At 41.5% G+C, this 23,331-nt stretch overlaps 1 protein-coding gene across 4 annotated transcripts in view; it reads left to right on the top strand.

Moving 5' to 3' along the window:
• magi2a (membrane associated guanylate kinase, WW and PDZ domain containing 2a) overlaps positions 1-23,331 on the top strand; it is a 156,143-nt gene that overhangs the window by 34,541 nt on the left and 98,271 nt on the right. For all 4 annotated transcript variants that reach the window (XM_026362489.1, XM_026362488.1, XM_026362487.1 and 1 more), the window contains exon 2: positions 13,707-13,823. In XM_026362489.1, coding sequence (XP_026218274.1) covers positions 13,707-13,823 — 117 coding nt within the window. The remainder of the gene's footprint in view (positions 1-13,706; positions 13,824-23,331) is intronic.

Genomic DNA, 23,331 nt, shown 5'->3' with positions numbered 1-23,331 from the left:
ATTGTTTGGTCAGTTCTATTTATCACGTATGTACGTGACAGTAAGTCCTAATGTCTGTGCAACAGTACTTAAGTTTATTTTGTTATAAGATGTTCTATGAGAAGACGTAAGAGGATGTGATGTTTGATGGAGAAAACTTGAAGAACAGCCAGCGTGCAAGAGAAGAGACTCAGAGCTTTGAGGTTACTGTTCTCATTGAACCGTGGACTCGCGTTATGAGTTGCAGCTTTTGTAGCAGCCTTTCATGTGAGACAGCACCAGTGGTTTGAATTGCAGCGCAGACAGCCATGGGCAGCATGTGATGGGGATGTTTCCAGGAGAGCAACATGAGAACATTTGACACGGTTGACCACTTGCTCTGTTGTCCTCTGCTCAGAGGTCTGACTTTGATGAGCCAGTAGTAGCTTTACTCAGGAGTTGGCCATAAGTATCTGCTGACAGACCTGTAGGTTTTAGGGGGATCCAGTAGTGCTTGATAAATGACATTACAATATGAACTTCTATTTTTCAACTGCTAAATGTTGCTAACTTCGTTGGCATTTGGTCTGAGCAGGAGGGTTATAGTGGGTTTTAGATGAAAACAGCTGCCAACAGATTGGTCAGAATCAACCAAAACGCTGACTTAGTAGACCATGAAAACCCAAAAGTGGACTGAAGGAAAAGTTGAGAGGAAAAGGGAAATACACTACAAGCAACTAATTTAAGAGAAATGGATGTTTAAAACTTTTTTGTAATAACATTTAATTGGTTAAGCGTAAGAGATTTTAATCACGACCACAAAAAGCTAACATTGTATGAAAGTATGTCCGCAGCATGTCATGAGCTTATCTAAGATCAAAGTTTAAAATAGCTTCATTTCTATGCTAATTTAAATCAGTTCATTTGCATGATGCATCTTCAAACTATGCAATGACCTTTTACTTAGGACCATGTCCCAGATACTGGATGCTTAATAATGCACGTTAGACATTTACGCTTCCAAACGCTTTTCCCTCCCTAAACTTCCTCTGCACACCAAAATAACTGCTTGTCGAGTGGTCCCTGTACAACAGTGCAAAGCATTAGACGGATTCATGTTGAAATCCTGTCGAGATCTGACCTGACAAGGGTCCCTCTTGGAGTTTGATTACCTCAGATGATCTCCTCACACTCCGCGTCTAGTCTGTGTTGTGCTCTAAATGTTTCTTTATCCACAACATGCAGGCTTGTGTTGACTAGATGTGTGTGAACTGCTTATTTGTGTGTTTGTCTGTGAACTTTCTGGAGTCTCTGTTTTCTTGCAGTGTATTGGTTTATCCATAAAAGGCATTCTGCTGAGGGACGTTTGCTCAGAAACAGTTCTCCGCTTTGCTCAGTAAGCTGTGATCTAGAGTCGGGCTGACAAATGCAATTGGGCAAAAAGGCCTTTGAAGTGCGCTGTGATTGGCTGTGTGAGGCGGCTATTTTGACAGTGCAGGTTGTGACAAGGAGGCAGTTGTTCAAGCAACAGTAACTCTGTGGGTCACACTTGGCTAGCTCTCGATAAATCTAAAGGTAAATGTGTGTATGTGTGAGAGTGAGTCAGTGAGAAAGGAACTAGTAAATCATTTTAAATGTGTGTGTGAAGAGACTCGATGGACCAGTTTTAGCCTTTGGGATTGCACTCTTTGTGTTTGTGTGTGAAATCAAATAGTCAACATCTCTCTGTGCATCTCTGCAGAACCTTCCCGGACTTTCCCCAAAAAATGAGATTTTATGAAACTATTTCATTGGCACTTCCTTTCTGAGCCTGATGTTACCACTAGTCAATAAAAACACAACTGAGAAGAAACATTCAACAGCTCACTCTGAGCCTATTGCTGCAAAAACCCTAACATAGAATATCATTTCAGTTGTTCACGATTGCCTTATAATTTCCCAAAATTAATGTCTGCCAGCACAAATAAACAAAGCAGGGAGCAGCAACATTTTTAATCTTTCTTCCATCAGCTTCTATAACGGGCACAGCCGAGCTCAGCAGACCGGAGCACTTAAGGGCTCTGATTGAGTTAGTTCAATTAAATTGGCCACAGCAAGGTGTAATGAGAACGGTGCTGCATCGGTGACAATGCGTAGAAGTAAACCTGGTGGTGGCCATTATGGCTCGGCTATCAGCTAGCGACACATTAATATCAATAAATCCCCATTTGCCCTGACTCAGTTCAGCCAGACGCCTTGCATCAGTGGTCAAGCTTCAATGAGATGATAATGTACTACACCATAAACAAGGTGACTTGTTCATTGTGCAAAGAATGAAGTAGCTGGCAATCATTTGTAGGGGAATTGTGTGTGAGACCCCCACCTCCACCCCCTCCCTTCCTCTAAAGAGATTAACTAGAATTTTCTTCACGTGAAAATAACAATTTTGCAAGAATTAAAAGTTGATAAAACTTGCTTACTTTCACAATTTGTCTTTGTCTGTAGCTTATTTGTGTAAAATAATTGCAGTGTACAGTAAATCACATTTTGGGTATTGGTCAGGAAAACCTCAATTAGATATTCTACTCATATCTTTTAAAGCCCCACTCCTTTCCACTCCTCCCAGTTGTTCAGGAATTGAGATGTTCATACAGTTACAGTATTAATAGAAATACTGCAAGCTAGTGTAGAGGCTCTAGAAACTCAGGATCTTCCAGTTTCTTCATTTCTCTCTATGATGTCTCTATCCAGACCCGTAGAACAGGATCACATGGAACTGATTAGAACATTGTGTGAGGTTCGCTTCACTGGGTCTTTCAATGCTGTCTTTACAGTGATAGAAGTAATTGTGTTGTCAAGGCAACCAAATTATTAAGCACCGACTTGGTCCACTTGGCCTTCTTACCACTCTGTCCGCTGCTTGCAGTCTGCCTGAAAGCCTCAAAATCTCTCAGTGGGGATGAATGTCTTTGTGTCTTCAAACTGTGAAACCGTCACAGTGTTGCAGGCAAATTATATGTTTTTGAGGCGACAGTTTGACAGGAGATGGCATGAGATGGCTCCTTGTCAAGTGAGGTTTTCCTCCTGACTGAGCTGCTAGCACAGTGACATTAACATGTTTACTCTGGGAGCAGGACTCCACCAGTCGGCTGAGGTGAGGCTATTTCACACTCTCCTGGACTTCAAAGTTGTTATTTGGGAGCAGCTTCTGCATGCTCGCTCTGTTTGCAGTCTCTTTACTGTTGATTCCTCACTGAAGAAGGCATATCCTTTGCAATCTACATTCTCTTTTTGAGATAATTTCACGTTTATTCTCTTTATTGTTGATCTTCAACCTTTAAATTCCATCTTCTTTAGCTTTCGGTCACACCAAAAACGTATGTGCAAGTCATTATTATATAGCTGGTCCTAAAAGCTCAGATCATTGTGACTCTTTGCTGGTTGTTTGGTGACCGCCCTTGGTGATTCTCCCTTTGTGGCAAGGTGGATGTGAATAGGTAGCGTCTCCTATTTAAGGTTTTCCAGACCTTAAAAGCCAAATGCTAACTGAACTGCATGACGTTTTGAAAAGTTGACATTTTTGCTGTAATAAATGTCACTGTGACTGATCCTCTAAGGAATGGTTAAACAACAAACTGACACAGCAATGTTTCTCAGCATGTTTCAACACGGTAGTTGGCATTTGAAGCTGGTGGCCCCTCGGCCAGAGTTAAAAGGTGGGAGGTACTCGGCTGATGATTGCAATGTAGATGTATGTACTGCAAGGAAAACCAAACAAACATGAGCAGGAAATAAATAGTTGTCATTAAAAAAAAGATACTAGCCAGTCAGAAGGAAAAAAATCTATTTATTATGCATATTATTGGTCGCCCCATCAAAAAACAAAAATTCTAGACCTGCCCATACCTATTTGCCCTGTGAAAGATGCTTTTATCAGACACACATTGAATGTGATAGGCCTTTCTATATTATGCGTTTATTTTTTAACTAACTCCCAAAGGCTCTATCAGTCAAACACCTGAGACTACATATGAATAAATAAACAGCCCCTTTTGAGGATTATTATGTCTCTTCTAAAAATATAGAAACAATGAAAAAGGTGAGAAGGGAGAGAAATCGCCTGAAAGCAGAAAATGTGAAACAGAGTGGAAGAAAAATGAATCAACAAAGAGAATAACAGAGAGAACTGATAGGAGAGGGAGCGAGAAGAGGCAAGTTGGGTGAATCATTACAGAGATGTGTTCAAACAGTGACTGGTTTTGAAGTTTAATGCTGTTTGATGCATTATCAGCTGGGTACATGGCAGCATTTTTTTAAACGTCTAGTTGAGTCAGTCAAAGACCTGGGCACGTGGCCTGATGCAGCTGGCAGTGGCATGGAGCAGATCGAGAAACTGAGCTAGTTAAGGGTATAAGGAAAACAGGGGACTCTGGCTTTTCAGAATATTGTAAATTCAGCATTATAAATCTGTAATTTAACAAGTATCAGGTTTCTTTTCTGGTTTTCATGCTGGCTTTCAAACAATTGCGAGGGTGTTTCATCAAAGAGAGACAACGTCCAAATATGTAACACTGTTCTTCCCTGGGTGCTGACTTGCCAACGTCTTTTGTAATGTTGAACATTGTGTGTATTTGGACTTTCACCAAAAAACTTTCTAGAAATGTTACAGGCTTTGTGCTGTGAATAACATAAATTCCTACGTCCATAAGTCGATCACATGTCCTTGAAGCTGTGACGTCTACATCTCCTGTAGTTGATGCTTCTGGAGTTCCCTTTTATCTGAGATGTTGCTGCCAGGTTTGAAGTGGAACCCAAAGGAGACGGGTTTAGAGAAATGAGCAGCACATAAATATAATGATAATGTGAGTAAGGTACAATAGAGCTGTTGGTGAGTCCAAGTAGAGGCAATGAGTGATGTGATAAACCCCTAAGAATCAGGTGAACGAGGAATGAGAGCAGGCAGGATCCATGTTACTGGCAACCTGTGATTCGGTTCCTCGTTCCACAAATCTTGCCCTGTCAGCTCTTTGTCTTCAGGCATAGCTTTTCTTTGAGCTGTAAAGCAAGCCTTTCTGAAGTGTTATATACACTACTTGGAGACATTGCAAAGTGCTTAGCAGCAGCCAGTGGCTTTTAAGTAAAGCAGTCAAGCCAGTGAGGGCAGCCAAATTGAACTCTCTGCTTGTGCAGTGGTAGAACTTAGAAAATTTAGAAGCTCCAATGTAGTTTTGTGCCAGGAAGAAGAGTGGTTTTATCTGTTGGATGGTTCTGTTGATTTATGATGGCACAGCCTGACCCCGCTTTGGAGGCCAATGACGGGTCAAGATGACATTTAACATTATTACCAGCTTGTGTGGAAATTGTCAGCCAACCCTTGGCAGATATCAGTGTATTTTAATGAAGATGCTGCTTTGTGGATTGTTTTTTTTTTCTTTAAGTATCCACCCTGGGGCACAGAAACTGAAGTGGTCTTTTATTTACTAAAATATGTATGCTTTCCAAACTAGCTTTGAGTTTCTGCAGATTTTATCTTCAGTCACTATGGTAATAGATGTAAATGCAGCATTTATCTGTTATTATAGAAGCTATAGGAAATTCAGATATATCTACAGGTCTCCCGTGAAAGTTTGTGTTACATCAAAAAGGCTTTGTAACAACAATGATCTTTATTTTTTAAATGAGTTTAAGGGCAAAATTGAAAGCAATATGTGTTTCCAACATTTTTGTAAAAAGGTTTTGGTCTTTGGAGGGATTCTGATTTTGAGACTGCAGTAGTCGTTAAAAGTTACAGTTTTGTTGAATATGGAGGAAACACTTGTAATGTTAGTTGTGTTGAAGTAATTAAAATGTTCATGTTTGGTTTGTTCATTGCAAGAAGCTAAAGTTCAGTCAATAAATCAATCAATCAGTCACAATGATGAAACAATATGTATTGGAAAACTGTGTTGTGTGTGTTGCCATGCACACCTGATATTAAAATCTGCATCTGGACATTTCACCAGAAAAATGTCCAATACTTAACTTTCTTATTTCATGCAGGCTCCTTCTGTGGGCTCATTAACGCCAAAGCTGGTGCTCGCCCAATAGCAAACATGCATGCAAATTAGTGTTCTCAGTGAAGGTAGAGCACCTTGTGTAATGACATGCTTTTATGCAAAATCGGGTTCAAATGAAGTTCAGCCAGCTTTTTGGATTGTCAGTGTAATTCCAGGAACACACGAAATACAGATGTGTGGACATGCAGAAACCTACATTAGGCTAAATGACAGAGAATGACTCAAAAATGAGGTTAGTTTAAGATTTCATGCTGGACTAACTGCAGACTAGTGTGATTAGACTGACCCCAATCCCAAAAGCAAATCTGGGTACAGATCACAGTTTAAGAGGTATAAATGGAGCCATAAGTGATTGTAAATTAGGTAGGTCTGCTGTCTCTTGCTGCTCCTCATCAATTCATTGCTCAGCTTGGCCACTAGAAAGCATGGCGGCACGTGAAAGACATTTTCCATTTCCTGCTCCAGCAGCGCTATCAACGTCCCATTCCCAGGGTGAAATGGACTGAGCCTCTCCTGTCAGGAGACAGATGCTGCACATCAGAAACACACACACTCGCACATGAGCAGGCAGCTGGTGGGCTGAGTGAATTTCCATGGCGATGGGTGAGCTGGGGATGGTCAGCATGAAGCAACAGAAGGATGGTACGCTATGTAATTACCTGTGGGACTTTGAGCACTGAAGACACTGAGTGGGGGTGTATTTTAGGCTGGTGTCCTCCATTTTTAGGAAGTGATGGAGTGTTTTTTCCTGTGTGTGATTTCATGACAGAAGCAAAAGCAGGTACTGTAGTCCAGGGATTATTTGAACAGCTGTATACATGTGACAAAGCCATGGCTAAGATTTGGTTCGTGTTTTGTAAAGGTTGGGGGAATTTATCATCATGGTTTCTGTAATAACTGCTTGGTTAAGGTTAGGCTAGGGTTAGGGTAATCCATCTATTGCGGCTTTGCACTTTTAGACAACAGCAATTTTGTTATTAACACAAAAGGTGTTTGTGTGTTGAGCATCAAGAGAAAATCCTGTCAATACAAGCTGTCTCACATAACCACATTGGGGTGGAGGGACAAAAACTTGTCCCAAAAACATTTAATTTCTGTATCTGTGTTTGTGTTCATGTAAATCCATCTGAAAGCCAGTTGGTGTTTGTGGATTCCAGCACTTTCACCACACAGTTGGCATCACACACATTCACAGAAGACTAATCAACAGAGCGCAGTGTGTGTCTGGCGAAACTGGCAAGGTTTTAAGCCCATCCTGATCTTTTAATTAGTCTGATTATCCAAACAGCTGTCTATTGGCGCTCCCTCTGACTTAAATGCACACACATATGTGCACGCACAGTGCGATAATGCTACAAATGTGCGTGCCGTCGGGTGCCCTCAGAGCAGGGTGATAAATGTTGTCAGCGAGGCTCTGATGACGTCACTTGAAGCTCTGCCCGTCAGAACGTCTGAGTTTTTGTAAAGCAGAGAGTTCCCAGACTTTAACGGCAGACTTTGAAGTTTGACTGTCACACTGTTGCTAAAGCATTTAATACTTAGTGTTTTTTTTATTTCTTATATTTTAAACTCTCATCTATAGTTACAATTAATTTCCCTATGTTCTAACACGATGTACCTAATTTTTCTTTTAAATGCAGCTTCTTATCCACAGATTGATTAAAGTTAATAGCTCAGCCTAAGTACACATTGTGTCTCTACAAGCGTTTGTGCTTTTGCTTATTTATGATCACATTGCTATGTTTTATTCAGTTTTATTCATTATTCAGTGGCTGGTTATTTGATTCAAGTACGATATTAAATGTATTATGTATGTGCGAATATATATTCATAAAATAGTTATGTTAGTGAGACAGTTAGGACCGAACAGGAGAGACCAAAGTGATCAGTTTTATTTAATATAGAGAATATTAGAAATCTTTTATACTGAATAACTTGTCTGTATTTGGTCTTATGGACACTATACCAAACTGCTATTACACTCACAATAAAAGAAGTATTTTTAGCATTGGCAGCAGCAGAAGAAGTGGTACTAAACTTAAAACAACAGCTCAGGTAAATAATTTTACATTAAACTGTAAAAGGAATAAAGTCACAGGTCTTTTACATTTTTGTCATTTTGCTGCTTGTACATTTTTTTTCCTTTTAAACCAAAACTTAAAGTTTATTAATTTGTGAAACACTTGCTCTCTGGCCTCAGGTGTCTGCTATGTTAATTTGTTTCTGTTTTCTAAAACAGTGAAGCTGGGAGATACTCAATGATAGAGTTGCATTTAATGAAAGTATTCCATCACTTTGCCCAAGTGACAACATTTAATTCCATCAGTAATTCATTCTGTTGAATTTATATTAAAAAAATAAATGGATGCTGTAAACAAAAGTTACACCTTTCACGTTAGGGTTTTCAGCTGACACTCAAACGTGATAAACCATGAAAAATTACAAATTGAAAGTGATGAAAGCAAATTTACACCACAAATGTAGGACATGCATTTAGAAGTGTTATCCCTTTTAGGCTGAATACTGCTCCTGAGAGCCTCACCTGAGTTCACACGTTGCAGTGGTAGTCAGCGCTTCTCTGTGAGCTCCAGTAGTTTGTGCTGGAGTATGAGGCAGTTAGCTATTACAGCACCTCTATCCCCTGGAGGAACCAGCTGCTCTCTTGTTCTTGACTCTCCACAGGTTGTGCTTTCTCTATCGGCCTCCCAGAAGGATTCATGTGACACCTGCTGAGCTTAGATGATGGAGCCTGGTTTTCTGTAGAGCAACAACAGATTTCATTCACCCATCTGCTTATGCTAAACTTGTTTTTTATGTCTCGTATGTAGAGTATTATATCTGCAACACGTAGTGTTACATGGTATGCCAACACTTGAAAGTTACTGCAATACCTTGCTGTTAAAAGTGGCACAGTACTCCATTTTATTAGTATTGGCACTTGAAAACAAAGTGTGTGTGTGTTTACAACTCACTGCTTCCAATCCCTGCTGGTATGGAAGGCAGGGGGCATGCAAACAGGTTGTGTGCAGCTTTCATGATGATTGAGAAGCACGGCTGCAAGTGTAAGAGCTATTCCCGACCTTCCAGGACTTAGAGACAAAGGAGACGCACAGAGGAAGTAAGGCATCAATTTTCTTATAGAGCTGACAGTTGGTGCAAGCCCACAGACAATAAAACCTGTTTGTATGAGATGTTTCAAATCTTTACAAACCAACTGAGCCAACATGCCCAACTTGGCAACGCACCTCGGTGAAACAAAGGAGCTAAAGGTCTTCTAACATGATAGATAGCCAACGTTATACCATGCCACACTTTAGAGCACACTTTAGAAACACATCTACACGCATTACAACAGCAAGTAAACAGCATGTAAACTGTAATTCTAATGAGCATGAAATTAGCATGAAAACAACAAACATAAATGACATTAACTGTGAGGCTGGCACTCCATGGTGCTGAAGCTCAAACCCAGGATTAGCCTGCACAATACAGCAGCGCACAGTACATTTTCAAGTACGTTTTCTAGTTTCTGATCAGGAATTCACATTTTAAATTAAGTTAAATGTTTTGTTAATTATTATTTTATTACCTTTCTTGATGTTTTAGGTGTGTGCCATGGTATCAGGATATTTAGGCAGGTATAGGTATAAGGTTCATGATTTTGGTATCACTAGTGGTAGAGTAGAAATAAAAACGAAATAATCAGAATACATGCATGAATCATCCGCACCTTTGGGAATGCTGGCTCTTGTATGAGCAAGTAGAGTTTGCTAAGTTACTGGCAATCTACAGCTCTAAGTTCTACATTTTTCTTCTATGGCTCTATCCGTTCTTGTCACCTTTCCCTGTCGGCAGCATCTCCTATCTCTTGTGTCATGGTAGCAGCGCTGTCACATCAGGAAGAACTGATGGAGAACAACCTTGAGAGGAAAACGAGAGAGCATCACTTGTGATTAAGTAACCTCCAGACCAGTGGAGCCGTTGCAAGAATTGGACTGTTGCACTGTAGCATGTGAACATACACACACACAGAATCTATTTTTAGATACATGGCCAAATACTGGGCCATATTGAGAAGAGAAGAGGTGCAGTCGCCACTGCTCATTCAGACTACTTCCTACAGCTCAGCTCCTCTGGCAGCCACACATACTGTACCAGTAGTTCATCACCAGAAAATGTGCAGTGATTTTTTTAGTTACATTTACATTTGTTAGTACATATTTTTTTGTAGAGATACACTCCCTAACGTATCTTAATGCAGCGAGTTGCTGTCAAAGCCTTATGTGACACTGACTCACAGAACAGCGCTGGCAGTAGTGCACAGATATTCCCTTTTTAGTCTCCCTCTTCTAACCAATCAGAGAAAATCAAAGCCTGTGCATCACATACTGATGTGATAGAGTAGCTTCCACATATCTGAGACGCCACGGGTTTTGACACATGACCAGTATTTGATGTGCTGGGTGGACTGATTTTGAGCTAGTTTGATTCCCAAAGGTTGCATATTGTGGCTTTAAGTCTGTGGTTGCCAAATTGAGGGGATTTGTACAGTAAGAAAGAGTTCTCTATCAAGATTTAGGTTGGTGAGATTTACTCAGTCCTGTATTCTAGGTCAGTGACTTTGATGCACTGTGAGATATTCTGTTAATATACTGTTCAGTGGTTTGCACTCACAATGGTTCCTGCAGGATGGAAAGACTTTTCACAGGGAGGAGAAGAAAAACTTGCTTGTCAAACAAACAGCCTATGTTGCGTTTAAGTTCACTGTCAATTTAGCAAAAGAACATTGCTTCTTATGGCCAAAACATTATTTAAGTTGTGTTTCTCATTTAAAACTTCCATTTAATGGCAGCTAATTATGTGGGACATAATATTTTAATAACATACAACCTCTTTTGTTCATTTCTACCCGTGTATTTCTGAAACATTTAACTAATTTACATATCTGATGGGCTGGGAAATCTTACATTTTGAAAAGTTTGGCAAGCTATGGTCTGATTCATTTATCAAGCAAAACCACATTTGCTATTTGAGTATGGGAATTTGCTGCTTTCCTCTGCTAATTAAATATTTGACAAGGCACAAAAATGTCAAAGAACATACCTTATTTATGTGCAGATATCCAAAATCTGCACACTCTTTAATATTTCCTGCTTTTTATTGCTCTGAAAGCGGGAATAAGACCCATAAAATCTGTCATTGTTTAGCTCCATTTAGATGTAGCAGCCATTAAAGTCAAGCTGTGTTTGTGGCCTTTCGAATGTGTATACAAGCACATAAATATGGAAGAATATGTGCTGTTAATAAAGGAGGAAAAGAAGGAGATAAATAGAAAGATTGCATGGCCAGAGCATAATTGGTGACACAGAAGCATTGCCAGACACCGCTGATGGTGGTTTCTAAACACAGAGTAAACAAACAGCCTAATTGGTAGGAATGGTGTTGTGTGGGGTTGAGCCAGCGGTGTCTTTGGCTGAGAGATAATGCTTCGTTTCACCATGTGGTTGTGGATGGTGGAAGGTCAGAGCCAGGCCATGTGGATGGCATGAGCTGAGGGAGGGGGGGGAAGTGTGATGTGGCAGAGGATGGCTTTTAATCTTAGCCAGGGATATGAAGCAGATGTAGTGCCCTGTGCCACAGACGGGGGGCGTTGTAGGACCTGAGAATCTGGAGGGATCCAAGAGTAAAAGGGATCTCAGTGTGATAGGTCCCGATCGCCAGAGCCGCGCTTCACTGGTCGCTCTGCCTCACTCGCACTTGCACACACACACACACACACGCTTCCCTTTCCCTCCAGTTTCCCGCTCTACCCCCCCACACAAACACACACACACACACACACTCTCACTCTCCTCCACTCGGTGTCTCTCAGCCACTCATTCTTCTGCCGCGCTCTCCTGTTTCATCTCTCCACCGTGGAGTGCACAGAGAGGGGGGGATTCGGCTTCTGGACTGGCTGAAAGTGGTTAGACTGGGGCAATCTGAGACAGCTGTGGACCTGAGGGATAGGACAGCGCTGGGAAGATTCCAGTGAGGAAGGTTTGGCGCAAGATTTCCTCCAGCGGAGATTATTTGCATCACAAAACCTGTGGAAAGAGGACTGTGACACTATACTGGCTGCACAACTACTGCCTGCTTAAGAGGTGCCATTTAGTTTATTTGTGTGTATGCATGTGTGCGAGTCTGCTCACCTTTTCAGCATGCAGATTCATTGGCTGGGCTTCTTTTCTAATGCAAATTCGAACTGTCTGGTCATGCTGCTCCACGTCTTTGACAGAGACACACAGATGGAGCCGGTCTCTCTAATTCAGGATTGCATGTTTAGAATTCAACACACTGTGAATTAGTCCAGCTTTGATGGATTAGTGCGTGTTGGTGTGCATGCCTGTGTGTGTAGGCTTGTGTGAGAATGTTTCGAGAACACACGAGTCAATGTGCTAAATAATAGATCTTCCTGATATGACAGAAAACTTCCAAACTAGGTTGTCCTTGAGTTAATGTTCCACTTAACCGTTTTATCCACCTTCTGTCTGAGTGCTTTTATAGTCGATTGCATGTGCGCTAGTGCTGTCATGCATCTGTCAGGACATGTGTGTTGCTGACATGTAGCTGCGCTCTCGAACATATCATGCTTGGATGTTATTGCCTCAGGAGGAAAGGAGAAAGCTAAATGCTGTGTGGCACTGTGCCAATGTGCTTCTTTAAAGAGGATGTTGAAGGTTAGGCGAATGTCTTTTCAGCCTGTGCAGCCACTCCGTCTGCTTCTTTAATTCTATGCAGAGGAGTAACAAGAACGACAAGTGTGTTGGTTAAAGCAGCCCTATGCACAGTCCCTTAAGAAATGCCAGTTGAGTGGCCCCCCTCTTCCTCTCATCCGTCCTGTCCTGCCTCAATTTCAAATGTGATTATATGAGTGTGTGGCAGAGTAGATAGATGTATTTCTTGGTGGAGCAGAGGAGGGAGGGGGATTATTGCTTGTTTTAGCTTCACCTCCCCTTTCTTCTCCCCCATGGGATTTGACCTTGCCTTCCATCTCTCTTATGCCCTCCTTCCATTTCCCTGTCGCTACTTCCGTCACTTTTGTTTTATCTTCTGTTCTGCTGAGCCAGCGAGATTTACTGGTTTAAAGTGGAGGTCTGTTCACACCACTGGGACGGCTGGAGAGATGGAGAGGAAAGATGGGGGCAGGGGGAGTGAGAGGTTGAGCAAGAGGAGAATGGAGGTAAAAAATAGTCCCTCAGGGGGTGGAGGTCCATGTGTGATTTATGTGTAGACATTTTTCCACACGCGTTTGGCCACAGCTCCAATTAACACCTCCACCAATCCATAGCAGCACTAGACAGATGCTGAATGTGAGAGAGGGCAGAGTTGTATCCATTAATGTTGGTTGTGTTGATTTGTGGGGATTTTCAAATTGTTTACTGTGGTTTTTGGTGATTTCTGGGTCATTTATTGCTGCAGCATTTGGAGCTTCTTCTGCTTGCAAGTTTGGAAATGGCACAGAAAACAGTGTGAGGCAACCTTTTTTTTTTCTCTGGATAATTCCCAAACACGTTCAGCTGCCCTGATTTCTGACCAAGGCCTGATTAGGTTCTTTTTCCTCAAACCATTTCTCTACTTAGACAGGAACAAAAATGTACAGCCCTCCATGTCAGAGTGATTGATTTGATGGGGGAGGCATGATTCTGATTATTGTCCCTTGTGTTCCTCCAGGGGGCGTGATAGACAAGGACCTGCGCCACTACCTCAACCTGCGCTTTCAGAAAGGCTCGGTGGACCACGAGCTGCAGCAGATCATCCGGGACAACCTCTACCTCCGCACGGTCCCCTGTGAGTTTTCCTATAATCAGCCTCCTCCCTTTACACCCTTGATCGCTCTGTTCACCTCCTTGAGAGAAGCATTTTTTTCTTGCCAAGGTTGGATTACCAATCAAGGAAAGTTGGCGACTGCAGAGGAGCCACACACCAAGTGTCCAGTTTCACTGTGTGCTGGAATTTGCTTCTAGAGATTCACCTACAAATAGAAAGTCACTCCCATAATGTTGTGCAAGCTTCAGGAGACATAATAATTGTATTTGTTAAAATCTTTTCGTCTGTGGTTATGTCTCCAACTCCAAAAATATCAGATACTACATTTCCCATAAGCCACCTTCCATTCAGTGGATTGCCCCTTAACAAAATGCAATAGAGATATTTGAGTGCATTATTTCCAAATCTCCAGGCTCTAGTTGAGCCTTGAATCTTCATCTATTTTTAGTACCTTTTATCATGTTAGTTATAATTATCAGCAATCATACATGTTGGATGCTGATTTCCTTTTCTACAGATGACAAATACACTTAACTCCATTAGCATCGACTCACTTGTTCATTCACTTAAATTAGAAAGAAAATCATAAACGATCTACATTTCTATAGCAACTCCACAAAATCAATGTATGAGAACCGTAGCAGTATGTCATACAGTCAAAGGCTGCTTGTTTGGACAAGTGCTATTTCAAGCTCAATATATCTGCAAACCCACTGACACTGTCATTTGGGACGGGATGAAGAGTGTGTGATTAGACATTTACTTTCTCTTGTCGCCATGTCCCATTGGCTTCAGTCCTAACTATGGGTCTCTGGTGATAATCGATTAGCTGCTGTAGTGTTGGTTGAGCTGGAATCGGCCTTGTCTGGAAGTTTGACTCTTTTAAAATCAAGTGTCGACTGCAGCTCTGTCTCTAATTAACTGCATTGACTTCTTCACAAGAGCACACAGCTGATCAGCTGAGTGTTCTGTAGCCAACTAAAGATAAGGACTTTAAGCTATTGATACTTATTTGTTTGTTTTGTTCAGGGCAGTGTTTCAAACTGAACACTCATTTGGGTCTTCTCTGCTGTGTGTGTGTGTGTGTGTGTGTTTGTGTTTGTGTGTGTGTGTGTGTGTGTGTGTGTGTGTGTGTGTGTGTGTGTGTGTGTGTGTGTGTGTGTGTGTGTGTGTGTGTGTGTGTGTGTGTGTGTGCACTTTATCAGGCTTATTAACCCAAAGTGCTTATACAGGCTTAGCCTTAATGATGTTTCATCGACATTCTTTTGATTCCTATTTGCTTTGTTTGCTGTATGTTTCCTCTGCACATCACTCACTGGGTTGGGATATTCAGAGATGTTTGTGTACAAGCTCTTATGTGTGTATAGTGTGTGTTAGTCTACAGTAGCTGTACCATTAGGCCCAGCTGTCTGGTGGCCAACTCTCTACTGAATCCTTAATGGAGGTGCATTCTTCAAGCCCAAGAGCTGCCGCATTTCACTTGAGCCACATTTCTGTCTCCCTCTCTGAGCAAAACACAACAGGAGGAACCAAAAAAGCTATTTGTTTGCAACAGAAGTGTAATTTTCTCTGATAACCACTCACAGAGCCACTGCCGGCGAGCCACTGGAGATAGAGAAAGAGGTGAACAGTGAAGAGTGAGAACAAATAGGAGAACAAATAGAGGGAGAGAGACTCAAAAGGTATGGGGGGGTGGTTGACGGTGGGACACAGAGTATGATAACCACATGAGTAAATGGACTGCAGATAAACTGTTGCACAGAGACAGAGAGAGAACGAGATGTACGGGGAGGTTAACTGGTGCATTAATGAAGCTCAACAATGGGTCTCAGTGCTGCTGAGAGGAAAAGGCTTAGTCCTGACTGAGCTGGGCTTTTCATATCTCAACTGATGGATGGATGCATGGATTTACGTTCCACATACACATCTGTGTTCCCGCCTTCTTTCTGTTCTGCACAGTCTTTGATTTAATTCATTTTAATTTTCTTTCTTTTTCTTCCACCTCTTCTTCCTCTTGTTTTTCAGTTTTGTGCTGTATTTCGACCATGACTCTCTTTAAAAGACAAGACAAAGAAAATGATCTAAAGTAACCTTGTGTTTGAAAATTAATGGAAAGACAGGTATCATAGCTGCACTGATAGATGAATACACAGATAGATAAATATACACTGTCCAAAAAAATATCCTTAAATATGTTTTTGTTGTGTTTTGTGAGAATCCTTGAAGATTAGGAAATGCAAAACAGTGACACACCTTCTGGTTTGACAGGTCCACATGTGGACATTTCTCGTGGAGATTGAGGGAGGTGACACCAAAATACTGTAGGAGAGAAAGAAGGAGAACTCTTAATGTAAAATTGAGAAACAGATGGATACACTGGAGCCTGGTGAGATGCAGAAGCGATAAATCTGAGAGCAGCTAAGGGGCGAGAGAGAAAAGAATTCTAAGTAATACATCTGAAGCAGTTCATCACAGCAGTTTTAACATAACCCTTGAGTGATGAAGAAAAGACATTTTTCTGGAGGGTGGAAGTTGATGGGCAGACAGTAGGAGAGTTACTGCCACTCATACCAATCATGGAGCTTGGGCAGAGTCAGCCAGGGCAGCTAAGGCTGTGCCAACTCTAAGACAAATTGCCTGGTTGAAATCCAAGGTCAGAGCGTTAATAGCGTGAGCCCATGTGAAATCAGGCCTATCGTCTGGTAATCCACATAGATTTGGTGGAATATAGAGTGTGAAGAACAAGTGTGCTTAGACTGGTTGTGACGCCTAAGCAGGCAGCACTGACGGCTGAATTATTAAGGTAAAATAAAAAAACTAAACAAAAAAACATGGCAATTAAATATAGAGTCGTCTAATCTGACTTTCAGACACTCAGTCATTTACAGGCCGTGCATGTGCTTTCAGTTGAGAGCTCCGGAGCTCAAGCAGAAAAATATTTGAAAATCATCAAGTATTTGAACTAATTCCAGAGCGTTTGACTTAGAGGGCATGTCTGTGGTGTAAACGTAGACATTTAGAGTAAATAACTTGAAGGCTGGGCACATCAACTGAAAGATTAAAAAACAACTGCCTCTCATGTTTCGCCCCAAATACTAAATCAAATATAAATATGTGCTGTGCCTCTGTTGCAGCGAAATAAATCTATGTACAAAACTGTGAAGGTCGTCAGGATTACATGACTCATTTCCCAAAAGGCAAGAGTCTTTCATGTGCTCATTATATCTTTATTTACATTTTCTTTTGCATGTTGTTCCTTGCTTGCTTTCCTCTTCGCCTTCCCTTGAATGCTTCCTTCACCCAAACATGCACACACATTCATAATATTCAGCCATTTAGCTGTGTGGACACAGTAAAGCACTTAGAGCTGAATAACAGCTGACGATCAGGAGGTCAGCCACAGGTAAAAAGGTGAAGCGTTGCTCATACATCACATTCTCCCTTCTCTCAACCCTCCCTATATGTGAGTCTTTATTAATAGTAGTTCTGCTCATTGATTTGCAACATGAACCCAGTGACCCAATGCAGCCTAAGTGGCAGTAGATACCTGTGAACATAAACTGAATGGAACCGGAAAAACAGTTTTTAGAGTTTTGTATATACGTCGCCCAAACCTAATGGCTTCCATTAACCTTACACCCTGAAGCGTTTGGGGAAACTGGCTTCATTGACGATAGCTTGGCACCCATGTGAAGATTTCGACAAGTGGTTTAATAGCAGAGGAGGAACCCTTAAAAAGAAAACCCCAGTTAACACACAGTAATGCAGACTTAAAGTTTATGAAGGGTGTGATTGGATGTTCCAGCATCTGTTTTTAAAGTGTGTAAGTGCGTGTCTTTTTACCACCTTCTTGAAAGCTCTTACATTTATGTATGTGTGTTTTAGCCTTTACACGTGCGCACAAATAACATATGCAGTAATAGCAGGAAGTATTGGTTGAGACTGTGAGTTAATGGGGAGTGTGATGCCCATGGGGGCGCTGAGCTCGTGTTAATGGCTTGGGCAACTCCATGCAATGCTGATGGTGTTTACTAATCAGACAGAGGCTGCAAGTCCATCTGTCTGTCCACAGTTGATCATCCTCGAGTCTCACAGCATAGCAGGAAATATGAGTCTCTGTCTGTCTCCCACTTGCCACCCTGCTGCTCAGTGGCACTGTCCTTATCTCTGCTTCCTTCTGTCATTATCATTTTTCTGCCGCTCATTTCTCTTTCTCTTTTTTGCGCATCGGTGTGTGTACATTTTGAGAGTAAGTGCATTCATTTTCATGTTCCTCATGTTTGCCACTTGCCTAGAAGTCTGAAATCTAGCCTGTGATCTGAATTCTGCACAAAGTTACCTACCTGTGATTCGGCCTGTGTTTCTGTTAAACATCCTGATGTCTGATGGATGACAGCAATAATCAGGATAATAAAAAGTCTAACAGCTCCCTAGAGCCAGTTCATTCATTATTTAGCATCTCTGTGAGAAGCCTAATAAATGTGAGTATAATTGAGGAGCTCAGACTCCAGACTGAGGCAGGTCTTAGTCTGGAGCCCTGAGCTGGGGCCCAGCTAAAAATGAATGAGGACCAGATTTCGGCTTTTAACACAGAGTTGGGTTTGAGGTGATGCTGCATTTTGTCAGAGAAGAAACGAGAACAATCGATGGTGCTTGTGTGTAAACGCACCTTTATATATGTCGATGGGTTTGGCAGATCAGGCAAATACCTTTAGTTAAAAGCTCACTTTGTCTCATCCCTCCATTTACTTGTTCTTTTTTTTTACTCGTTGACTCATTGGAGGCAGGGTGGGGTTTCCATGGCAACTGTTTCCACTCCCTGTCTGCATCAAAGGCTCGACTCCTCTTAAACTCTCAGCCCACTTTCTTTTTCTTCCCCTCCATACCCCTTCTCTTTAAGCCCCCTCTGTCTATTTCTTCTCACCTCCTACTTTCTTCCTGTCGACTGCTGATGAGAAGAGTCAGGAAACACAGGGTATACACTAAGCACCCTGCTTGTTGGAAATGAGATTTGAACCTACAGCAAATGTCATCTCATAAACTCGTAAAATCAAGTTGGGGAAAAAAGCATCCTTGTCATCCTTGACTTTTTCAGAAGTGCGTAACTTTGACAGGCAATATTCTGTCTGACATCACTCGTCCTGGCTTTGTGCACGGAGGCAGGCATTGAATGGGAGATGGAGAGGTGTCTGTGTGCGTGAGCAGGAGGTGCAGTAGGGTGGGAGGGCTTGACTGACAAGGCGGGACACAGATGTGGAAGGGCTGCATGGTGAGCGTGACATGATGCTTGATGCTTGACGGCAGATGCGGCCTACAGATGTGATGGGGAAGAGGTGGGAAATTTGCTCACTAATGGGTCTTCATCTCACAAAGACCCCAAAATCCTGCACCCGTGTCACTACAGTAATGTTGATGAGACAGATCCATCAGGTGACCTGCCTGCGATGACCTCACCGTGAGGGGAGCTTTATGCAATGTGTAAGATATAATTATTTGATGTCTTTGGGAGACAGGAAGTATAAAACCCCTAATCTGTCAGTTTAAGGTTGAGGTTTTATTTACATTCAGTCATTTGGCAGACACTTATCCAAAACTTACGAGTGAGCTACAAGGCAAAGGCAGGGTAAGCATGAGGAGGTCTTGCCTAAGGACTACACTATCCAGCCGCCCTATTTTTATACAACAGCATTCACGACACTTGTAGGTTTGCCAAATCATTAATTTTGTAACTTATTCATCATTTTGAATAGAAACGAAGGCAGTGATGGCTCAGAGGCAGCATTTTAATGGAGCTCTGTTCCACTGCGCCTCCTCGTTTCCATGACATGTGACAGACCTGCAGATTTTCCAGGAATATGTCTGTGGGGTATTAGTGATAGAAAATGACAGCTCCTCTAAGTTGGAAACTGGAGATAATCAAAACTGGTGTGTGAGATAGTAAAAACCGGACCTCCTTGTGGACACAATTAAGTAAGCATGTCTTACTCACACAGTGCTGTCACCACCATGGGTGGAGCTGTGGGTGCAGAGAGACAAAATCTAGCTTGGTCAGCTACTGCACCTGCTAGTGTGCAGCATGTTGTACAAATCACATATTGAGAAGAGTGTAACTAATACAAAAAAGGTGCTTTTAAACCCCAAAATGCAATAAAAACTCAAATCTGTGGCTGCCGATTCAATCAAACCTTTATTTAGCTAACAAAAGCACAAAGAGAAGATTGTCAGTGTTTTCACTGACCAATTTAATGTTATTTTACTGACTATTTCCTCTGGAAATGGGTATTTGTAGTAGTTTTTGCTGTGGAAATTCAACTAACCCTTGTGAAACAAACACTTTTTCTGCAAATTTCCAGACATCTTGTATTTAGAAAGAACAATATGTCATCACAATGAATGCGTATCAGTGCATATCTGGTACATGTGAACCTTACGGTCTCCTCTGGGCTGACTACAGGTATTGCCTGTAGTCAGCATTAAACATCCTAAACTGTGCTGTTCCAAACTGTTTTTCCTTCCCCTGAATGCTCAGTTTCCATTTGACTTGACAGCCCAGCGAAGTGCACTGCATATACTGTAGTTTACCAATAAGCTGAGAGCGTGTGTTTGTCTTATCGTTGGAAAAGTAAATGAAACTGCAAACCCTGGGACATCATTTTAAACCCAGCCTTAACTCGACAGGAGTTTTCTCCTCCTTTTTTTTTAAATGATGACACAGCAGAGATTAGAATTTAAGGTGTTTATCAGGAACAGCTTGCAAGTTCTCATGTGATCAATGAGAAAACTGGTTGTAGTGTGTGAACATTATGTCTGTGATGACAGCGCTACTGGTTCTGAAAAATGTGAAACGCACAGAAGCTTTTGAATCTCACTTATGCTGCACGAAAGTGGAGGTGAGATATGTTTTTGGCATTGAACAGGAAATCCACTATGTGTACTACAAATGAGAAATGCATGGCTGCTGCAGTACTGTATTGCATGGCTATATGGTGCTTAAATGACACTGTTCAGTCCTTATGTTTCAAGGCTTCTGTTCATACGTAGAGTAATAATTGACGTTGTGAGCCATTCGGGGTGTCTGTCTGTTCTTTCCACTCCTGTACTTTAGACTTACGTCACTGCCTTCACACTTAGGAGCGAGAGGTGTGTTTTGATGTGATTTGGTGCACAGAGCAGGTTGGGGACACGTTGACCTACAGCTTTAATATTCATAGCCAGAGCTTTGTGGCTAAAATCACTTGTTTGGCCTACTGCGGACCAAACCCTCCGCTTCTCCGTGTAACTGCCCACAACCATTATTCTACAGTTACATACAAATGAACAATTTGATTATGACCACAGAAAGGCAGTAGTCTGATTACAACAACTGTCATGTAAACAACTTAATCATGTTATCTTATGCACATCAAGGTCATAATCAGAGGAATCGTAACTCAATTAACTGATGTTGGTTATTTATCATCAGTCTGCAGAATGATGTTTGTCTGGTAAACAGCTCGGTCTGTTCTCATCTCACTGTTTTGTTTCCTAACCACAAAGGTCACTCGGAATGAGTGAGAATTGAGTCATTTCTTGTTGATATGAAAATATTGATTGGTTTAAAGCTGAGCTAAAACAGCTTGTGACTGTGTGTAATATAAAGAAGGTGTTGCTTGAAACCCCACACCAACATTTTTATCAACCAACTCTGCAGTTCCCCGTACCTCTATGAGCATCTTAGCATTTTTCAGCTTCTCTCGGTTTAATGCTCCGTAACTTTGATGTTTTTCTTTCAGTCATACACTCCTCTTCATCCATAGAAATGCTGTCATATCCATCCTTATTGTTTGGTTTCAATAATATAGTTTCACTTGCAGTGATTAGTGGCATCCTGCACAGAGACCATGTAGTCAGCGGTGCCGGAGACAAGATACAGTTTCGCTGTCAGTTTTCAGCCGTCTTAGTATCGTTAGGGTCCATCCCTTATGTTAATTAGTGGGGCTGTAAGAATAATTGGCTCATCTTGAATGCTGAAGTTAAGACATGGGATGGGAATGAGGGAAACAAGACAAAGCAGAGTTCAGGAAAAACAGATCAGGTGTCTTCAAATCAAAAGTCAGTGCTCATTTTTTTGTTTATAAATCAGGTTTAAGGCTAAGGTTAGGGATCATGCAAAAAAGTATTCCTATTCTGTCCAGCAGCCATGTTTGTTTCTTTTTGAAGATACCCTTTGGTCTTTTTTTCCTGTCTCCTCCTCTGTGTTTTCCATCAAGTCAATTCAAATGAGTAGAGACCCTGCATCCTACTGTAAGAAGTTCAGTCACCCAAACTGACCTCAGAGGGTTGTCAGAGAATTTTGCTCGAAACTTGAAAAACATCCTGCAGCTTGGACTGATTTTGACCTCTATGTCCCTGCAACATTCAAGCAATAATTTAGTCTGGGAGGTCTCTGCAATCAGGGATTCAATCTGTGTAGCCACTGCTCTCTGTGGCTTTAGGTTATAGCAAGACAACCGCTTAGTCTGCTTAGCCGGCGTGCTCACGCAGACAAATAAGAGCTCTGATTCTGTTTATCCAAGCCCCTAATGAAATATTCCATCTTCGCCATATCTGAGTGATGGGGAATTGAATGTGCAGAGGCTGCTATCTCAAACTGTGACCTGCTGAATGAGGCAAAGCTATCAAAATGTCCGTATCATTATTTGCTATGATAAGTGCAAATAAGCTTGGCTATACAAATATTCAATTTAGAAGGTAATAAAATTATGCCACAAAGTACAGTATACACTTATCTCAGATGGCGGTGCTGTGCAGTGAATTGGACAGATTGAAACTAACCGCATCTTATTTGATGCTGAAGCTCAGTCGTGACCGACACAGGTACAGTTTTCCAGATGTTTCATAAGAAAGTCACCAGCGGGTCTTTAATGTGGGGTGCTGGTCTGTTTTATTCTGAAGTGCATGGTGCAATGCAGCAAATGTCTTGGTCAAGCAGCTTTCTCAGTGGGTACAAAAAGAAATTCAATTTTTACCCTGAAAAATCAGCACATTACTCAAACAGCGTGTTTAGGTCACCGCCACACAGATACGAAACACTTTCAGACTGTTTGATTACTTCTTTTGTTATCTTCTGTTACTTTTGTTTGTCTTATATCTGCTATACCATTGTCTGCAGCTGCAGTCACCAAGTTTTCCCTGCAGTGGTGACTGAAGTTTCATCTTATCTTTAAACGAGAACATGCAGCAGCTCTCACATGCAGTAGTGCTAATTAGAGTACAGCAGGTAATGAAGCTACTGGTGAATGTGAATTTGACTTTTTACTTATATGTTACTTCAGCAGAATAGAATAATATTACAGTTCCACCCAGTTTACAAATGAGTTCTGCCCTATGATATTTATTTGTTAGTTTGATTGCCGCTTTCATTCATTCATTATGGTGGCACATGAGCTCTCTTGTACCGGTGAACAGATGGGTTTAATGTATCAGCACTGATCCATTTCATAGGAAAATCGTCTTGAAACGAGGCAGGATCTAGCTTCAGTTGTAGAAC

This window comes from Anabas testudineus, chromosome 23 (genome assembly GCF_900324465.2).
Source record: "Anabas testudineus chromosome 23, fAnaTes1.2, whole genome shotgun sequence".
Taxonomy (NCBI): Eukaryota; Metazoa; Chordata; class Actinopteri; order Anabantiformes; family Anabantidae; genus Anabas; species Anabas testudineus.
Note: the sequence above shows the minus strand (reverse complement) of the source record. Positions and strands in the feature narration are given on the sequence as shown.